This window comes from Mesoplodon mirus (assembly GCF_964341445.2).
Source record: "Mesoplodon mirus genome assembly, chromosome: 3".
Lineage (NCBI taxonomy): Eukaryota > Metazoa > Chordata > Mammalia > Artiodactyla > Ziphiidae > Mesoplodon > Mesoplodon mirus.
In genome coordinates this window covers 119,964,658-119,984,590 of record NC_138978.1, presented here as the reverse complement: position 1 = coordinate 119,984,590, position 19,933 = coordinate 119,964,658, and the positions used below count along the sequence as shown (strand labels likewise).

The 19,933-nt window shown below is 39.4% G+C and overlaps 1 protein-coding gene across 4 annotated transcripts in view; it reads left to right on the top strand.

The window, feature by feature from the left end:
• The window catches only part of GON4L (gon-4 like), an 89,157-nt gene that overhangs the window by 504 nt on the left and 68,720 nt on the right, over positions 1-19,933 (top strand). For 2 of the 4 annotated variants that reach the window (XM_082615397.1, XM_082615395.1), the window contains exons 2-3: positions 1,389-1,919; positions 7,471-7,662. In XM_082615397.1, coding sequence (XP_082471523.1) covers positions 1,415-1,919; positions 7,471-7,662 — 697 coding nt within the window. In that variant the 5' untranslated portion in view covers positions 1,389-1,414. Of the gene's footprint in view, positions 1-353; positions 656-1,388; positions 1,920-7,470; positions 7,663-19,933 lie in introns of those variants that run through there. The other 2 variants (XM_082615396.1, XM_082615398.1) reach the window with 2 other exon arrangements.

Sequence of the window (19,933 nt, the reverse complement as noted above, 5' to 3'; positions counted from 1 at the left end):
CCCACTCCCCTTCATTCTTTTCCATTCCCTTATTAGCGGAATCTTCAGGTGTTTATTGAACTTTAATTATCAAGATAAGGACATTAGTTGATTTGGCATGGGTGGGGGAATCTCTCTTAGTGTCCTGGAGAAACTGAATTAAGGAGGTTTAAAACTAACCTTATAGTTGAGACTCTTAGAAAGAACTTTATTTTGCAGTCCTGTAGTCCACGCTTTCATCTAGTCCCCTGGTAGATGGGCGTTCAGGCCTTGCTTCAACATTGTCAGTGATGAAGAACTCACTGTAACAGGAGGCAGATTATTCTATTCTTCGACCAGTTATATTGAGAGTAAAGTTTTTTGCGGGTAGAAAGATGCAGTCAGTTTCCATATAATGCTCTTGACCCAGGCTGCATAGAATAAGCACAGAATAGGAAGTTCACACACTCCTTTATTCATTCATTCGAGGAACATTTATTGAGTATCTACAATAGGGCAGATACTGCTGAGTACTAGGTGTACTAGCTGAAAAGAGTCCTTTCCCTCAAAAAGCACATTGTTTTGGGGCAGGGTGGTGGGAAGGAGACAAGAAGCAATCATAAAAGTGGTAGATATGAAAAAAGAGGTTTGCAAATAGCTGCTATGCGAACATAAGAGAAGACACCGTCCACTTTAGGTTAGTGTTGCCATTAAAATATGATAATTGGAATTGAAGCCAAGAGTCCAGAAGTAACATAGTATAGAGAACAGTTAGGAATCTCTTTCTTGTTTTCAACACAAAATTTCTGTTAATATAGTCTAACCTTTTTAAACAACCACACTTTGCTTTTGGATTGTTTCTGTTAATGGAAATACCTGTTTATGAAAGCAACAATAGCAAACATTTATTGATCTAAGAAATTACTATCTAATGATGTAGGTGCTATTTTTACTTCATTTTATAGCTGAAGAAACTAAGATTCAGTTTAAGTAACTTATGCAAGGTCACAAAGCTAGAGAGAAGCCTACTTGGGAAACAAATCCAGACAGTTTGACTCCACAGCTTGCTTTCAGCATCACGTTATTTTGCCTCCCTGATGGTAATAATAATAACTAACACTAATCGCTTACTATTTAATTCTTATAACAACTCCATGAGGTGAGAACAATTATTATTTTTTACAGTTGAGGAAACCGAAGTTTGGAGAGGTTAAGTCACTCAGCCAAGATAACACACTAATCAGTAATAGAGTTAGGATTTGAACTCAGGCAGTCTAACACTGTCTCTCACCTCCCACCTAATGGGACATTGTGCATTTGGTGTAAAGTACTGTGTTCATGATTGAACATGAATAAGTGAAAAGATTTGAGGAAATGTTATTATCATTAGTTAATAGGAAGGTGATAAGAACTTGCCTTTATCCTTTCAGGATGGAACAGAAGTGGGACTTGCAAAATGTTGCCCTGTAAGAAGAGAAGAACTACATTGACAGAGTCCCCACAGCATCAGGGCAACCAGGAGGAAGATGACTTAGACCTAGAGTCAGCTGTTAAACCAGAATCTGACCAAGTTAAAGACCTGGGGTCAGTGTCCGTGTCCTGGGGTCCAGGTTATGGCAGAGCAGCTGGCCTTGAAGTGCAGTCTGTTCAGGATGCAGGAAGTCAGCTTGGTATGGAGGACCCATCTTTGAGCTGTGGGATGCTCACCCAGGACACAAATACACCAGTTGTAGAAGCTGTCGATGTGGCCATCTCTCAGGGAATCACCTTACCTTCCTTGGAGTCTTCCCAGCCCCTAAATATACACATTGGTAAAGGAAAACTCCAGGCCACTAGTTCAAGGAGAGGGAAGAAAATTACACTCAGGCCTGGGTCACTTGCTCAAGAAGACAGAGGTGATCATCTTATCGCAAAGGAGCCTTTTTCAGGAGATCCTAGTGAAGAATTCAAGGAAGAAGGAGGTAAGATATGGAAGGTCTTAGGTTACATTGTCCTTGTCAGTACCAGCTTGCCATTGCCTTTGCTGTTGTCATTGCACTCTCTGCAGTGCCTTTACAAAATAGCGTTTCTGAAAGAGGATGCTGATTTGCTACGGAATTAGAGCTGTGGTGCTTGTAAGGGTCAGCGTTGAACGTTATGAATGGGTGGAAACTTTCTACTCCCCTGCCATTTCCTGGATCATCTTCTGTATCCTTTTCTTTCCTTTCTCTTATCTTTTCATCATTTCTGGAGGGATGAACTATGTATGGCCTTTTGTGATTTGGTGAGTATTTATGAAGTGGGCCTTGAGGAGGGGCAGTGGCTTAAAGGGAGAGACTGCTGCCTGCAGCATTTGGTAAGGCTCTACAGAGGTGACATAACCCTAAGGACTTGAAGGATGAGTTGTGGTTTGATGGACTGGTGGCATGGAGTATCTTAGGCCAAGAACAGTCTGAGCAGAGGCCGAGGCAGAGGCAGAAGAGGTAGTGAGAGATATCTTCAGAGCAGTAGATTGTGTTTAGATTGTGAAGGGCTTTGTTTTTCACACTTAAGTGTTTCAACTTTTCCTGAAGGTTATAGCCAATTAACAAAAGAAGCAGAAGGCATAGTTCTGACCGCAGAAAGCTTATAGTCTAGTTGGGAAGACAAGACACTGCTCCAAATGAATTATGGATAATTCATTTGGAGCAGTTTAAGATACTATGTGATTAAGTGCTAGTGTGGTACAAGTAATTAGGATTTTTGAAATCAGAACTTGGATTGATAGGATTGGACGGATTGGGGTGAAGGAGTGGAGGCAGGATAGCATTTTCTACAAACATGTAGAAGTGCTGTGTTTGTGTGGGAGGGTAGCAGGGCTTCAGATAGAAAGGATAGATCCAGATTACTATACAGAGCCATGCTATTATGCCCTTGAGACTGTATAAAGTATTGGTGTAGGATGTCGGCAGTAAGAATAGAGAAGAAAGGGTATATCTCAGAGACAAAGAAGGAATTAATGTTACTCAGAGACTGATACCATTTAAGATAACTGGACTGGGGGATGGTGAAGCATGCCTTCACGGGGAAGGTATTTGAGGGGGTTGAAATGAGTTCAGCTTTAGATATATGGAGTGTGAGGTGCCATCAAGGAAAAATAGAAAATTGAGATTGGAGTTTTCTTAATCTCAGTTGGTAAGAGGTAGGACTAGAAAAGTGTTAATTGTGGTTCTTCTTCATGGAAAGGAGCATGGAAGAAGATGACAGAAGGGAAAACTGGAGAAGTAATAGTGGAAGTCAAGGAGGGAGGAGAGTTTTAAGAACAGAAACATCATTTAAAATTTAGTGACAAAGGAGATATAATGATGCCTGAGAAAATATTACATTTAAAGGTTGATGATCTTTGAGAGTAGATTTAGGAGAGTCTTTTGGAAAAAGGAAATCAAATGATGGCATTGAAGAGGGAGGGATGAAAGCCCCAGTAATAATTTGTGCCATGGGAGAATGGAAATCGCTAGAGGGGGCGGCAAGACTATAGAACTTTTTCCTTGGCTAGGTTGTATTTGTGATATGAAGACAGGAGGAAATGGAGGAAAATGCAGGATTAAAGTGCTAGAGAAGGAATGTAAAATTAAGTAGGGGTTCAAAGTCACTCACCTATTGAGTGGAATCTAGAGATATTTTCAGTGGTCAGTTTACAAATATCCAAGTGTAGATAAATAAACATTTATTTTTTAGGATTATCTGTAATACTACTACCCCGTTGATTCTCCCACCTTGTACTTCAATTAGCTGTATATACAAGTAATACCAGTAAAAGAAGTACATTATGACTCCTTTTTTCCCCCCAAGTAACTTTTTTCAGCCAAATAGAAATGTCACATAAAAAGCAGAAAGGAGGAAAGAAGGAAGATTGAAAATTCATACATGTGCGTTTTGGAAAATATTGAAAAGTTGAAAGAAGAAAATAAAAATCACCCGTAATCTTACTGCTCAGAGTAATTACTGTTATAATTTAGTGCATATCCTTTTCATTGTTTTGCTTTCTTTTAAGTGACATTTTGGTTTTTTTATTATGATTATGTGGGGGAAAAACCAGAAAAAACATCTAGGTTATTTTGAAGTATCAGCATTGTGTTATAATTGATATACACTGTTAAATCATGTTTCTAGATTGCAGGTGCTAGTGATTAAACCTTTCTCTATATTGGTGTTTATTCTCATAGAATTTTAATTGTTCTTTTAAAACTGATTTATGGACCCTGATTTAAACTTAAGCCTTTTTTTCCTTTCTTTGCCTTCTAAAAATGATTAACTTAGGCAGATTTCAGCTTAAAATTAGTTGGTTTTTACAGTTTTCAGCTAATTATTTTCATGTTATCAATTTGAAGTTGTTAGACTGGCAGTAAACAAGTTACAGCTGTGCTCTGAATAAGGCTTTTACTTCTCTCTCTTACCCTTTTTTATTTCTTTATTTCTTTATTTATTTGGCTGCATTGGGTCTTAGTTGCGGCACGCGGGATCTTCATTGCGGCAGGCATGTGGGATCTTTCGTTGCGGTGTGTGGGCTCCAGAGCGTACGGGCTTAGTTGCCCTGAGGCATGTAGGATCTTAGTTCCCCTACCAGGGATCAAACCCACGTCCCCCTGCATTGAAAGGCAGATTCTTTTTTTTTTTTTTTTTTGCGGTACGCGGGCCTCTCACTGCTGTGGCCTCTCCCTTAGTGTAGCACAGGCTCCGGACGCGCAGGCTCAGCGGCCATGGCTCACGGGCCCAGCCGCTCCTTGTCATGTGGATCTTCCCGGACCCGGGCACGAACCCGTGTCCCCTGCATCGGCAGGCGGACTCTCAACCACTGCGCCACCAGGGAAGCCCGGAAGGCAGATTCTTAACCACTGAGAGGTTAAGAGAGGGAAGTTCCTGCCTTACCCTTCTTAACTTCTCTTTCTAAGGTCTTTGGCATCTAGCAGATTGATAAGAGGAAAAAGAGAAAGAGTGGGATCCTAGGGGGTTCTGTAGGAGGGGAATTAAATTGAGAAGCAATGAGATGGGATCAGGAAAAAAAAGGTTGCAGAGAAAAGGAATATTTTCTCTATGTAGAGTATGGTGCAGCTGATAAACTGTAGGGATAGTTTTGGAGTAGTTCCAACTGTTCGAGGTGGAAAAAGTATCAATGGAAGCTCTACCTACCAAAGTGAACTTCTGTATTTTGCTTAGATGTAAAGATTCTGGTATGTTTGTTTAAAAAAATCATTTGCATCAGTTCAGTTTTTAAATGTTAGACATTAATTCTCAAAATTAATAACGATTGTTGATTAATGAGAAAGCTCTGCTGTGCTATTGATTTAAGTTCCTCCCTCTTATAAGAAATATGCCTGAGAGGAACTTTTTTTTTTAAATATAAATTTATTTATTTATTTTTGACTGTGTGGGGTATTCGTTTCTGTGCGAGGGCTTTGTCCAGTTGCAGCGAGCGGGGGCCACTCTTCATCGCGGTGCGTGGGCCTCTCACTGTTGCGGCCTCTTGATTGCGGAGCACAGGCTCCAGACACGCGGGCTCAGTAGTTGTGGCTCACGGGCCCACTTGCTCCGTGGCATGTGGGATCCTCCCAGACCAGGGCTTGAACCTGTGTCCCCTGCATTGGCAGGCAGACTCTCAACCACTGTGCCACCAGGGAAGCCCCCTGAGAGGAACTTTTGATTTGTTGGATTTAGAATTCAACTCGTTGTACAGTCCCTATTAAAACCACAGCTTTTAGCCTTTGTGACATTGTGAGTTAATCATGGTCTCCTGAAGTAAAGAAAGTAAGATTGAGAGTAAATAGAATTAAGGATTCATTCATACTTTAGTTGAAAATAAAGGCTTTTTTTCTTTGTTGACAGGGTGTCCTCCAATTAAAAATCTTGTGTATACCAGTTGAAACTGCTAATGTTGATGGGATAAGTCTAAAAAAGTATTATCTGTTTTGAATGGGGCTCAGTAACAAATAACTTGATCTCTTTTTGAAAAACAATTTTTTTCAACTATGTAACACACAAACATGGAAAAAAAGTTCCTAAATGCAGAAAGTACACAGGGAAAAGTTAGGCACCCTTTCACTTTGTTATCTAAGTTCTCAGAAGCAGTCACTATTTAACAATGCCTTGTGTATATTCTATAGATCTTCTGTGTATACACAAGCCTGTATGTATTCTTGTTCCTATGACAGCTTGATTCTAATGTTTGCTTTTGATACTGCATGAATGTTTCTTTGTCTTTTTTTTTTTTTTTTTTTTTTGCGGTACGCGGGCCTCTCACTGTTCTGGCCTCTCCCGCTGCGGAGCACAGGCTCCAGATACGCAGGCTCAGCAGCCATGGCTCACGGGCCCAGCCGCTCCGCGGAATGTGGGATCTTCCCAGACCAGGGCACGAACCCGTGTCCCCTGCATCTGCAGGTGGATTCTCAACCACTGCGCCACCAGGGAAGCCCCTCTTTGTCTTTTTAATGCCCCTCATGAAAAATGGAAAGAAAACACTCTTTAAGAGTTGAGGTGAGGAGGGAATTCCCTGGTGGTCCAGTGGTTAGGACTCAGCACTCTCACTGCTGGGGCCCTGAGTTCCATCCTTGGTTGGGGAACTAAGATTCCACAACCCATGCGGCTCAGCCAAACAAACAAACAAACAAACAAAAAAGAGTTGAGGTGAGGAAAGGAGAAAGTTGTCTAATGAACTGTATAACCATGTATTTATAATGTTATGGTGATTTTTACTCTAATGCTTTGTAAGATTGATCTTACAGAGTCAGAAAGTTCAGGACATTTTATAATGTATATCTTTAAAAAGTTTTTATTTATTTTATTTATTTTTGGCTGCATTGGGTCTTCGTTGCTGCACGCGGGCTTTTTTCTAGTTGCGGAGAGCGGGGCCTACTCTTTGCTGCGGTGCATGGGCTTCTCATTGCGGTGGCTTCTCTTTGTTGCAGAGCGCGGGCTCTAGGTGCACAGGCTTCAGTAATTGTGGCATGCCGGCTCAGTAGTTGTAGCTCGTAGGCTGTAGAGTGGAGGCTTACTAGTTGTGGTGCATGGGCCTAGTTGCTCTGCGGCATGTGGGATCTTCCTGGACCAGGGCTCGAACCCACGTCCCCTGCATTGGCAGGTGGATTCTTAAGCACTGAGCCACCAGGGAAGTCTTATATCATTTATAGTTGATTAAATGTGGTGTTAATGGTCATCTATATAAAATGTCCCTTGGTTACCAGGAATATCTGTCCCCCCACCCTATAATTACGGATATGATTTTTTCATAGGGAAAAAAAATGCATGTTAGAACTAGAAAGACCTTAGCGATTACCTAGTTCAATTCCCTGACATTACAGATGAGTAAATTGGACCTGAGCTTCGATTTCAATATTTTTCTTAGGATACTGTCTTTAAGAGAGAGGAATGCCTGTATAGTAAATGCATCATTAATGAAGTTATCTAACTAAAAAGGACTTTATAACAAGATGCTGATTTTTACAACAGAGTATAATTGAGAATGGACAAAGTGTGGAGCAATATTTGTGATTCTTCCAGGAAAATCTCAAATGCATTCTGGAGGGGAGATGGCTTCATTACCATCAGACAGTCACTCTGCAAAACCAGCAGCCCAGCCTAGGAAATCATCTCAGCCAGATGTCTGTGCCTCTCCTCAAGAAAAGCCACTCAGGACTCTAGCTCACCAAGCTGAGGAAGAGATAGAGGATGGTGGACTCTTTATTCCAATGGGTAGGCTTTCTTTTTCTTTTCTTTAAAAAAAAATCCTCTTTATTGAAGTATAATATGCAGAAAACTGCACATATCCCAAGGTATCCAAGTTCACTGAATTTTCAAAGATTGAATACACCCATGTAACCAGCAACCAGATCAAGAAATAGTATTACCAGTGCCCAGAAGTCCTTCCTTTCATTTATTACTGACACCCACCCATGGGTAACCATTATCTTGACTTCTAGCAGCACAGATTAGTTCACCTGTTTTGTACTTTATGTGAAATATGCATATGTTTTTTGATTGCCTTTTCCCACTCAACATTATGTTTATGAAGTTGGTCCACATTGTTGCATGTACTTGTTCATTTTCATTACGATATAGCATTCTGTTGTTAGAATATTCTATATTTTCTTTATTAGTTCAACTCTTAATGAGTGAATACTTTCCAGTTGTAGGCTATTCTGAATGGTGCTGCTGTGAACATTCTACTGTAGATCTTTTGGTGAACATATGTGCCTAATTTTTGTTGTGTGGAATTGCTAGGTCATAGGATTAGGCCTCCTTAAAGTTTTTTTGAAACATTATATATTTTTTTCTTTTTTAAAAATTATTATTTATTTTGGGCTGTGTTGGGTCTTCGTTGCTGTGCGTGAGCTTTCTCTAGTTGCACTGAGCGGAGCTGCTCTTCGTTGTGGTGTGTGGGCTTCTCATTGCGGTGGCTTCTCTTGTTGCGGAGCATGGGCTCTAGGCACGTGGGCTTCAGTAGTTGTGGGACGAGGGCTCAGTAGTTGTGGCTCTCGGGCTGTAGAGCGCAGGCTCAGTAGTTGCGGCGCACGGGCTTAGTTGCTCCGTGGCATGTGGGATCTTCCTGGACCAGGGTAGACCCCGTGTCCCCTTAATTGGCAGGTGGATTCTTAACCACTGTGCCACCAAGGAAGCCTGAAACGTTATATTTTTACTGTGAAATATAACACATACAGACAAGTGAATAAAGACTTCTTTATTTAGCTTAACAAATGGTTTTAAAGTGAACACTTGTGATTTCTTTTTCTCATCGCAAATAACAGACCTCCATTGCTATGTAGGTTAGAAGTTGTGATAGTGGGCATCCACGTCTTATTTCTGAACTTGTGGGAAGGTGTTCAGTATTCCTTATTATGTGTGATGATAGTTGTAGGCTTTTTATAGATATATTGTATCAGATTATGGAAAATTTTTTCCTAGTTTTCTGAGAGTTTTATCACATATTGAATTTGGTCAAATGCTTTTTTAAAATCTCTATTAAGATTATTGTGTCTTTTTTTCCTTTATTCTGTTTTTTTTTTTTGTTTTTTGGCCATGTTGTGTGGCATGCAGGATCTTATTTCCCTGACCAGGGATCGACCTCATGCCCCCTGCAGTGGAAGTGCAGAATCCTAATCACTGGACTGCCAGGGAATTCCCTCCTTTATTCTGTTAATATGGAGAGTTACATTGATTCTTTTTTAATGTCAGATTTATTGAGATACTTTTCATACAATAAAATTTTTTCAGTGAGTTTTGAAAAATGGATATAGTTGTGTAACTGCCACTACAATCAATATATGGAACATCTCTCTCTAAAAGTTCCCTCATTCCCCTTTGCAGTCCTTCATTTTCAGCCTTTGGGAACCAGTGATCTCAATTTTATTCTTACAGTTTTGTGTTTTCTACTATATTATATATAGGTGTTATACAGTATGTATGTAATCTTTTGCATCTGGTATCTTTTAAAATTTTTATTGAAGTATAGTTGATTTACAGTATTGTGTGCATCCTGTATCTTTCACTTTGTGTAATGCTTTTGAGATTAATTCATGTTTGTTCTTCATTGCTGAGTAGTATTCCATTGTATAGATATACCACAATTTGTTTATCTGTTCACCAGCTGATGGACATTTGGGTTCTTTCTGGTTTTTGCCTGTTATGACTAAAGCTGCTGTACACCTTCACGTGTAGTTTTTTTTTTTCTTTTTTTGGGCTACCCCATGTGGCATATGGGATTTTAGTTCCCTGACCATGGATCGAACCAGTGCCCCCTGCGTTGGGAGTGTGGAGTGTTAACCACTGGACCACCAGGGAAGTCCCCACATATAATTCTTTTTTTAAAAAATAAATTTATTTGTATTTTATTCATTTGTCTTTGTCTGCATTGGGTCTTCATTGCTGCGTGCAGGCTTCTCATTGCAGTGGCTTCTCTTGTTGCGGAGTATGGACTGTAGGCATGTGGGCTTCAGTAGTTGTGGCACGTGGGCTCAGTAGTTGTGGTGCACAGGTTTAGTTGACCCGCGGCATGTGGGATCTTCCTGGACCAGGGTAGAACCCGTGTCCCCTGCATTGGCAGGCAGATTCTTAACCACTGCACCACCAGGGAAGTCCCTGGTTCTTTGATAGACGTACGTTTTCATTTTTCTCGGGGTAATAACTAGGAGTGGCATTGCTGGGTCTTACAGTAAACGTATGTTTAACTTTATACGAAACTGCTAAACTGTTTTCCAGAGTAGCTGTACCATTTTACAATTCCCAGCAGGAATGTATATGAGATTTACAATTGATCCACATCCTTGCCAGCCGTTAACAGACTTTTTAATTCTGCCTGTTCTACTAGGTGTATTTCCTTGTGTTAACTTGCATTTCCCTAATGAATACTGATATAAAGCATGTTTTCATGTATTTATTGGCCATTTGTAGATATGTTTTGGTGAAATGTTTGTTCATTATTCTGTTGTTTGTCTATATTCCATTCGTAATTACTGCATATCTTGCATGAGCTACTTTGAAACTTTGCATATATCCTTTTTCTCTTCAGATGTTTCTCCCCTAATTTTAGCCTCCATTGGTAGATCACCTGCAACAATTATAATGCTGATTTTTTATTTCTGTTGTTCCTTTTACATTTATTAATTGGAATTTTTCTGTAAAGAAGAGCAGTCTCTTCTCCCTCATTTATTTATTCAGTTTTTATATGAGTGTGGACTCATGGCTGTTTGTTTTATTATTTGAGTTATAGTGCCATGTTATCATTATTTATTTTGCCTGAATTGTGTCAGCATTAGCCATGAGGAGCTACTTCAAGGTTTTTTTTTGTTTGTTTTTTGAAATTTTATTTATTTATTTGGCTGCATTGGGTCTTAGTTGCGACATGCAGGATCTTTGTTGTGGCATGTGGGCTTCTCTCGTTGTGGCGCACAGGCTCTAGAGCGTGCAGGCTTAGTTGCCCCTCAGCATGTGGGATCTTAGTTCTCCAACCAGGGATTGAACCCGCGTCCCTTGCATTCGGAGGCGGACTCTTAACCACTGGACCACCAGGGAAGTCCCAGGTTTTACTTTAACGGATTATGCTTTCCTGTCGTATCAAGGAACCCTTGCCTAATCCAAGGCCACAAATTTTTTTTTCCTGTTTTCTTCTAGAAGTTGTAGTTTTACACATTACATATAGGTGTATGTGATCCATTTTGAGTTAATTAAAAATATTTATTTATTTATTTATTTCGCTGTGCCAGGTCTTAGTTGTTTCAGGCGGGATTTTCGTTGCGGCATGCAGGATCTTTTGAGTTCTGGCATCTGAGTTAATTATTGTATAATGTGGGAGGTGTATTTGAGATTCTTTTTTCACCTATGGATGTCCAGTTATTTCAGCACTATTTGTTGAAAAGATTTCTTTCTCCATTAAATTACCTTTGCATCTATGTCACTATTTGTGTGGGTCATTCATGGACTCTCTTCTTTTCCATTGGTCTATGTATTTAACCTTTCACCAATATCGCAGTCTTGAAATCAGGTAGTCTGTGTCTTCCAACTTTTTTTTTTAAACAAGATCGTTGGGCTATTCTAGGTACTTTGCATTTTCGTGTAAATTTTAGGATTGGCTTGTCATTTTCTTCAAAAATACTTGCTGGCATATTGATCGATAATGAAACTGTCGATCAGTTTGGGAAAGTTGCTGTCTTTTTTTTGTTTTGGCTGCGCCATGCGGCATGTGGGATCTTAGTTCCCTGACCAGGAATCGAACCCCTGCCCCCTGCATTGGGAGCGTGGAGTCTTAACCATTGGAGTGCTAGGGAAGTCCCGAGAAGGTTGCCATCTTAACTATACTGAGTCTACTAATCCATGAATAAGATATATTTCTATTTATTTAGGTTTTCAGAAGTTTCAGAAATATTTTGTAGTTTTTAGTATATAAATTTTTCATGTATTAAGTATTTATTTATTTTAAATTTATTTATTTATTATTTATTTTTGGCTGTGTTGGGTCTTTGTTGCGTGTGGGCTTTCTCTCGTTGCAGCTAGCGGGGGCTACTCTTCATTGCAGTGTGCGGGCCTCTCATAGCAGTGGCTTCTCTTGTTGTGGAGTACGGGCTCTAGACGTGAGGGCTTCAGTAGTTGTGGTGCGCGGGCTCAGTAGTGTGGCTCCTGGGCTCTAGAGTGCAGGCTCAGTAGTTGTGGCACATGGGCTTAGTTGCTCTGTGGCATGTGGGATCTTTCTGCACCAGGGCTCGAACCCGTGTGCCCTGCATTGGCAGGTGGATTCTTAACCACTGCGCCACCAGGGAAGTTCTAAGCATTTATTTATTTATTTATTTATTATTTTTTTCAAAAAAATTTATTTATTTATATTTATTTATCTTTGGCTGCGTTGGTTCTTCGTTTCTGTGTGTGGGCTTTCTCTAGTTGCCGTGAGCGGGGACTACTCTTCATCGCGGTGCGTGGGCCTCTCACTGTCGCGGCCTCTCGTTGCGGAGCACAGGCTCCAGACGCGCAGGCTCAGTAGTTGTGGCACATGGGCCTAGTTGCTCCGCAGCATGTGGGATCTTCCCAGACCAGGGCTTGAATCCGTGTCCCCTGCATTGGCAGGCAAATTCTCAACCACTGCGCCACCAGGGAAGCCCTAAGCATTTATTTTTTATGCTAATGTCAGTTTTTCTTTTCAATTTTCAGTTCATTGCTAATTTATAGAAATACAGATTTTGGTATATTGGTATATCCTGTGACTTTGCTATAAATTCACTTATTAGCTTTATGTACTTTTTTGTAGATTCTTTAGGGATTTCTTTTTTTTCCCACATTTTTTTAGGCCGTGCTGTGTGGCATGTGGGATCTTAGTTCCCTGACCAGGGATCGAACCTGTGCCCCCTGCATTGGGCGTGCAGAGTCTTAACCGCTGGACTGCCAGGGAAGTACCGAGGGATTTCTCACATAGATAATTAAGTCATCTGCAAATAAGGAGTTTTTTTCCCTTCATTTCCAATTTGTGTGTCTTTTCTTTCTTCCTTTCCATTCCTTCCTCTCTCTTCCTTCCTCTCCCTCTCTCTTCCTTCCTCTCCCTCTCTCTTCCCCTCTCCATCCATCAGCCCCCATCTTATTATGCACTGGCTAGGACATTCAGTACAGTGTTGAAGAGAAGTAGTGAGAGTGAGCATCTTTTCCTTTGTTCCTGATCTCTTAGGGGAAGTACACTCAGTTTTTCACCACTAAGCAGAATTTGTTGGTTTATAGCTATTGTTTTTCAGATTGAGGAAGTTCTCTACTATTCCTAGTTGTGGAGAGTTTTTATCATGAACTGATGTTGGATTTTGTGAAAAGCTTTTTCTACATCTATTGAGATTATCTTTTGTTTTCGTTTTTGCTTTTAGTCTGTAAATACGGTGAATTATATTGATTGATTTTCAAATTTCAAAGCATTTTTGCATTTCAGTGATAAATCGACCCTTTTGATCATAATATAGGTTTTTTTTTTGTATTGCTGGATTTGATTTGCTAATATTTTGTCAAGGATTTTTGTGTCTGTGATTGTAGTTTTTTTAAAATATATTTATTTATTTATTGACTGTGTTGGGTCTTCGTTGCTGCACGCAGGGTTTCTCTAGTTGAGGCGAGCAGGGGCTACTCTTCGCTGTGATGAGTGGGCTTCTCATTGCAGGGGCTTCTCTTGTTGTGGAGCACGGGCTCTAGGCGCGCGGACTTCAGTAGTTGTGGCACGCAGGCTTCAGTAGTTGCTGCTCGTGGGCTTGAGTAGTTGTGGCTCATGGGCTCTAGAGCGCAGGCTCAGTAGTTGTGGTGCATGGGCTTAGTGGCATGTGGGATCTTCCCAGACCAGGGATCAAACTCGTGTCCCCTGCATTGGCAGGCAGATCCTTAACCACTGAGCCACCAGGGAAGCCCCTGTCGTTTTCTTTTCTTGTAATGTCTTTGGTTTTGGTATTAGGGTAATACTGACCTCATACAATGAGTTGGGAAGTGTTCCTTCCTCTTCTTTGTGTTTTTTTGTTTTTGTTTGTTTTTTTGAAGAGTTTGTGAATTGGTTTTATCTCTTCCTTAAATGTTTTGTTGAATGCACCAGTGAAGCCATCTGGGCCTGGAGTTTTCTTTGTAGGATGTTTTTAACTATGAATTCAATTTCTTTAACAGATAAAGGGCTATTCAGTTATCTCTTTGTTCTTGAGTGAGCTTTGACAGTTGGTATCTTTTCAGGTAGTTGTCTGTTCTATCCAAGGTGTTGAATTTACTGACATAAAGTTTTTCGTAATATTCCTTTGTCATCTTTTTAATGTCTGTGGGCTCTGTAATGATGTCTGTTCTTTTATTCCTCACACTTGTAATTTAGTCTTTCTCTTAATCATTCTGGCTAGAGGTTTTTCAAAGAACAAGCTTTTGGTTTCATTCATTTCTCTATTTTTCTGTTTTCTATTTTACTGGTTTTTGCTGTTGTCTGTTATTTTCTTCTGTCTCTTTGCTCTGGGTTTAATTTGGTCTTTTTCTAGTTTCTTAAATTGGGAGCTTAGGTCATGGATTTGAGACTTTATTTTCTAATAATACTATAGAATGTATCAATTTCCCTTTAAACACTGTGCTAGCTATGCCCCACAAATTTTGATATGTTGCATTTCATCAACTTCAGTTGACAATATTTTCTCATTTCTCTTGGGATATCTTCTTTGACCTATGGGTTATTTAGAAGTGTGTGTGGGGCTTCCCAGGTGGTCCAGTGGTTAAGACTCCACGCTTCCACTGTAAGGGGTTCAGGTTCAATCCCTGGTCAGGGAAGTTCTGCTTGTCGAGCAGTATGGCCAGAAAAAGAAAAGAAAAGAGGTGTGTGTGTGTGTGTGTGTGTGTGTGTATGTTTTTAAACAACAGAAATTTATTTTCTCACAGTTCTGGAGTCTGGGAATTCCAATATTAGGTGCTGGTAAATTTAGTTTCTGTGAGAGCTTTCCTCCTGACTTGTAGACACCCACCTTCTCACTGTGACCTCACATGGCCTTTTCTTGGTGCATGTGTGTGGAGAGAGAGGGAGTGAGCTTTCTGATATCTCTTCTTATAAGGACACTAATCCTATAGGATCAGGGATTCACCCTTATGGACTCATTTAACCTTAATTACTTGCTTAGAGGACCCGTCTCCAAATACAGCCATACCAGGGGTAAGGCTTCCGACGTATGAATTTTGGGGGGACACATGGTCAAGTTAATTTTAGGGAGACACACACATTCAGGTTTTCTGTACAGGATTGGAGTCCTATTCTATGTTCAGTTTCAGAATGTGGTTTTTTTAAATGTAATTTTTATAGTTATAGAGTACCGTATGGCTTATAACAGCAAAAACAAAAATCCACTATAACTTTTTAGAAGTGTGTTTTTTTTTTTTTTTTTTTTTTTTTTTTGTGGTACGCGGGCCTCTCACTGTTGTTGCCTCTCCCGTTGCGGAGCACAGGTTCAGGACGTGCAGGCTCAGTGGCCATGGCCCATGGGCCCAGCCGCTCCACGGCATGTGGGATTCTCCTGGACCAGGGCACAAACCCGTGTCCTCTGCATCAGCAGGCGGACTCTCAACCACTGCGCCACCAGGGAAGCCCAGAAGTGTGTTTTTTCACTTCCAAATATTTGGAGACTTTCCAGCTATCATTTTGTTACTGATTTCTAATTTAATTCCTTTGAGTTCACATCATACTTTGTATGATTTCAGTACTTTTATATTTATTGAGGTTTATTTTATGGCCCCAGTATAATCTTTATTGGTAGCTCTTCCATGTGTATTTGAGAAGCATATGTATTCTGTTGTTTTAAGGTACACTGTTCTGTAAATGTCAGGTCAAGTTGGTTGACAGCATTGTTCAGGTTTTATTTATATTTACAGAATCTTTTTTTTTTTGGTCTATTCTGTCAGTTACTGAGAAAGGCATATTGAAGTCTCCAACTTTAATTGTGGATTTGTCTATATTTCTTTTCAGTTTTGTCAGTTTTAGCTCTACATATTTTATTTATTTAGTTTTATTGTTTTTATGTTTTATTTATTTAAATTTTTTTAGCTGTGCCACCTGGCGTGCTGGATCTTAGTTCCCCAAACAGGGATCAAACCTGCGCCCCCTGCAGTGGAAGTGTGGAGCCTTAACCACTGGACTGCCAGGGAAGTCCCTAGTTCTACATATTTTAAAACTCTCTTTTCCTGTACATATGCCTAATAACATATATTGAGTGGGTTTTGAATGTTAAGGCAAACTAGCATTTATGGGGTAAACCTATTTGGTCATGATGTATTAGATTTTCTAATATATTGTTTAAGGTTTTTGTGTCTTTGTTTATGGGAGATAACTGGCTTTAATTTTCCTTTCTTATAAGGTCTTTTTCATGTGTTGGTGTTAGCGTTATACTGACCTTATAAAATGAATAGGGAAATTTTTCATCATTATCTGTTCTCTGGAAAGTTCATTTAAGACTGGTGTTATTTCTTTCTTAAATGTTTTGTAAGCATTCACCAAGGGTACTGTCTAGGCCTGGAGTTTTCTTTATCAAAAGCCTTTTAAGTTTTGGATTAAATTCTTTAATAATTATAGGATTATTTAGATTTCCTGTTTCTTTTTGTGTCAGTTTTGGTAAGTTGTGTTTTTCAAGGAATTTGTACATTTTCTCTAAATTGTCAAATTTGTTGATATAAAGTTGCTTGTAATGTTTATTTTGGCCTGTCTAGGATTTTTAATGAGGTTGTCTTTTTAGTTCTGATTTTAGTGAGGTCCTCTTTTTATTTGTGTCTTATTTTTTTTTGTTGATAAGTTTGGCTAGAGGTTTATCAGTTAATCTTTTTAAAGAACCAACTTTTGGCTTTCTTGACTTTTTTTTTTCTATTTAATTGATTTCTGTTCTTTATTATTTCCTTCCTACAATCTACCTTGGATTTGATTTGTTCTTTTTTAGCTTCTAGTAAGAGTCTCAATCTTTTTTTTCTAATATATACATTTAAAGTTAAAACTTGCCCTCTAAGCATTGCTGTAGCTGCATTCTGAAAATTTTGATATGTCATACTTCTGTTTTCATTCATCTTAAGATATTTTTAATATCCATTATGACTTCTTTTTTTTTTTTTTGCGGTACGCGGGCCTCTCACTGTTGTGGCCTCTCCCGTTGCGGAGCACAGCCTCTGGACGCGCAGGCTCAGCGGCCATGGCTCACGGGCCCAGCCGCTCCACAGCATGTGGGATCTTTCTGGACTGGGGCACGAACCCGTGTCCCCTGCGTCAGCAGGCGGACTCTCAACCACTGCGCCACCAGGGAAGCCCTCCCCTTTCAACTTTTGTTTTATATATTTAAGCTGTATTATCAGGTGCACAGAAATTTAGAATTGTTATGTCTTTCTGTTGAATTGACTCAGCATGAAATGTTCCTTTTTATCTCTTTCTTTATCTTCTTGCCTTAAAGTATGCTTTGTATTTGATATTAATGTGTACATGGTATAAGTGTTTACATTGTTTTGCTTTCAACCTTTTTTGTGTCTTTTTTTATATAAATTTATTTATTTTATTTATTTATTTTTGGCTGTGTTGGGTCTTCGTTGCTGCATGTAGGCTTTCTCTAGTTGCAGAGAGTGGGGGCTACTCTTCGTTGCAGTGTGCGGGCTTCTCACTGCAGTGGCTTCTCTTGCTGTGAAGCACAGACTCTAGGTGCGCGGGCTTTAGTAGTTGTGGCACATGGGCTTAGTTGCTCCGCGGCATGTGGGATCTTCCTGGACCAGGGATCAAACCTGTGTCCCCTGCATTGGCAGGCAGATTCTTAACCACTTTGCCACCAGGGAAGTCCCCTTTTTTGTGTCTTTATGTATCTCCTATAAATAGCATAGAGTTAAAAAAACAACAACAAAAAACCTTGTCTGAACATCTTTGTTAATTAGATTGTACACTTCATTTATATTTAATGTAATTTCTGATATAATTTTCTATTTCCCTATTTCTGTTTTGTTCCTTTATTTCTCCTTTCCTTCTTTTGGATTAATCAAATGCTTTTACTTTTCTTCTCTATTAGCTTTTTAGTTTTGATTTCTTTTATTTTTCTTTTACATGTTACCCTATAGATTAATATGCAGTCTTTGAAATTGCTATAATCTAACTTAAATTAGTACTTTTACCACTTCCCAAACCATGTAAGAACTTTACAAGTTTTACTTTATATATCTACTCCTGCCTTTTGTGTTATTGTTATTGTATTTTACTTCATTTGTTTTAAACCCTACAAGACATTATTGTTATTGTTACTGTCTTAACGAGTCAGTATTGATTTATATTTATCACATAGTTAACCTTTCTTATGTCTTGATTCATCCTGAAGTTCTTTATTTTGCCTTCATCTTGGGTCATTTTTTTTCCATCTTGAAGAATTTCCTTTAGTATTTCTTGCAGACCTGGTCTCCTGTCAATGAATTATCTCAGATTTTGTTTGTCTGGAAAAAAATCTTAGTTTTGCCTTCATTTTTAAAAATTATTTTCACTGTGTATAGAATTTTAGGTTTTTCTTTTCCCTGCAGAACTTTAAGATGCATTCTGTTATATTCTGGTTTCCATTGTTTCTGTTGCAAATTCAGCTGTCAGTTTTGTTGTTACTTTGATAATTTGTCTTTTTTTCTTCTGCTTCTAAGATTTTCTCTGTTCTGGTTTTCAGCATTTTGACTATTATGTGTGTACTTGGGTTTTCTGTTTTTATCTGCTTAGGGCTTGTAGAGCCGCTTGAATATGAGATTTGATATTTTATCAGTTAAAAAAATCCTTGTCAATATAAAAATATTAGATATCATTTCTGTCCTTGTCTCCTTCTTTTCTTCTGGTATTTCTTCTGGTATTCCAGTTACATGTGTGTTAGGTCTTTTCACCATGTCCCATGTGTATCTTTTTTCTTTATATTCTGTTCTTTTTTCTCCATGCATCAGTTTCTGCTGTTTTGTAGTCTAGTTCACTAATTCTCTGTTTTGCCGTGTCTTATCTATTAAATTATTCATGCCAGTTTAGCACTATGGATTCTATGTAAAATTCTCCATCTTTTCCTTTATTTTCTTGAATGTGTTAATCATAATTATTTAAAAATCCTTTTTCTAATATCTGATTCACCCATAGGTCTTTTTTTTTTTTTTTTTTACTGTCATCCTTCCCCATCCCCTAGTGTTTTGGCATCTTGGTTCTTGCTATAATTTTTTTTTTTTTTTTTTTTTCACGATACACAGGCCTCTCACTGTTGTGGCCTCTCCCGTTGCGGAGCACAGGCTCTGGACGTGCAGGCTCAGCAGCCATGGCTCACGGGCCCAGCCACTCTGCGGCATGTGGGATCTTCCCAGACCGGGGCACGAACCCGTGTCCCCTGCATTGGCAGGCGGACTCTCAACCACTGTGCCACCAGGGAAGCCCTATAGTTTTTGATTGGATGCTGGACATTGTGGATGAAAAATTCTAGAGGCATTGGTATTATTACCGTCCTGTAAAGAGGGTTATGTTTTCTTCAGGCAGGCAGATAATTTTGGAGGGTCACTTAAATTCTGCCAAGGGTTGGTTTTATGCTATATTAAGTCTACTTTGTTTCAACTTTCTAGATTGTGGCCTATATTCCTAGTGGGTGGCTCTTCTGGGGTTTCAACACTTCTAAAAAAGCTATAATGTTTATGAAGCCTTTTCCTCTTTTGCAAGACTTCAACCACAACCTGTCTTCCCAACACTTGTGGAGTGTGATCTTAGTTCCCCGACCAGGGATTGAACCCATGCCCCCTGCAGTGGAAGCGCAGAGTCCTAACCACTGGACCGCCTGGGAATTCCCCCATGATTCAATCATAGTTTTAAGAGGAGTTTGAACAGAGACATTTTGGGCTCATTTTTCCTTGGTTTCCTCTGCAGAATTTTATCCCTCAATCTCAACTGCTTCAGCAGCTCTAAATCTCTAGCTTCTTAGTAAAGCAAGAATACTGCTTTCAGCTTGTATTCTCCTTATGTGCTTCCCTTCTCTGAAGGATCACAACTCCTTAA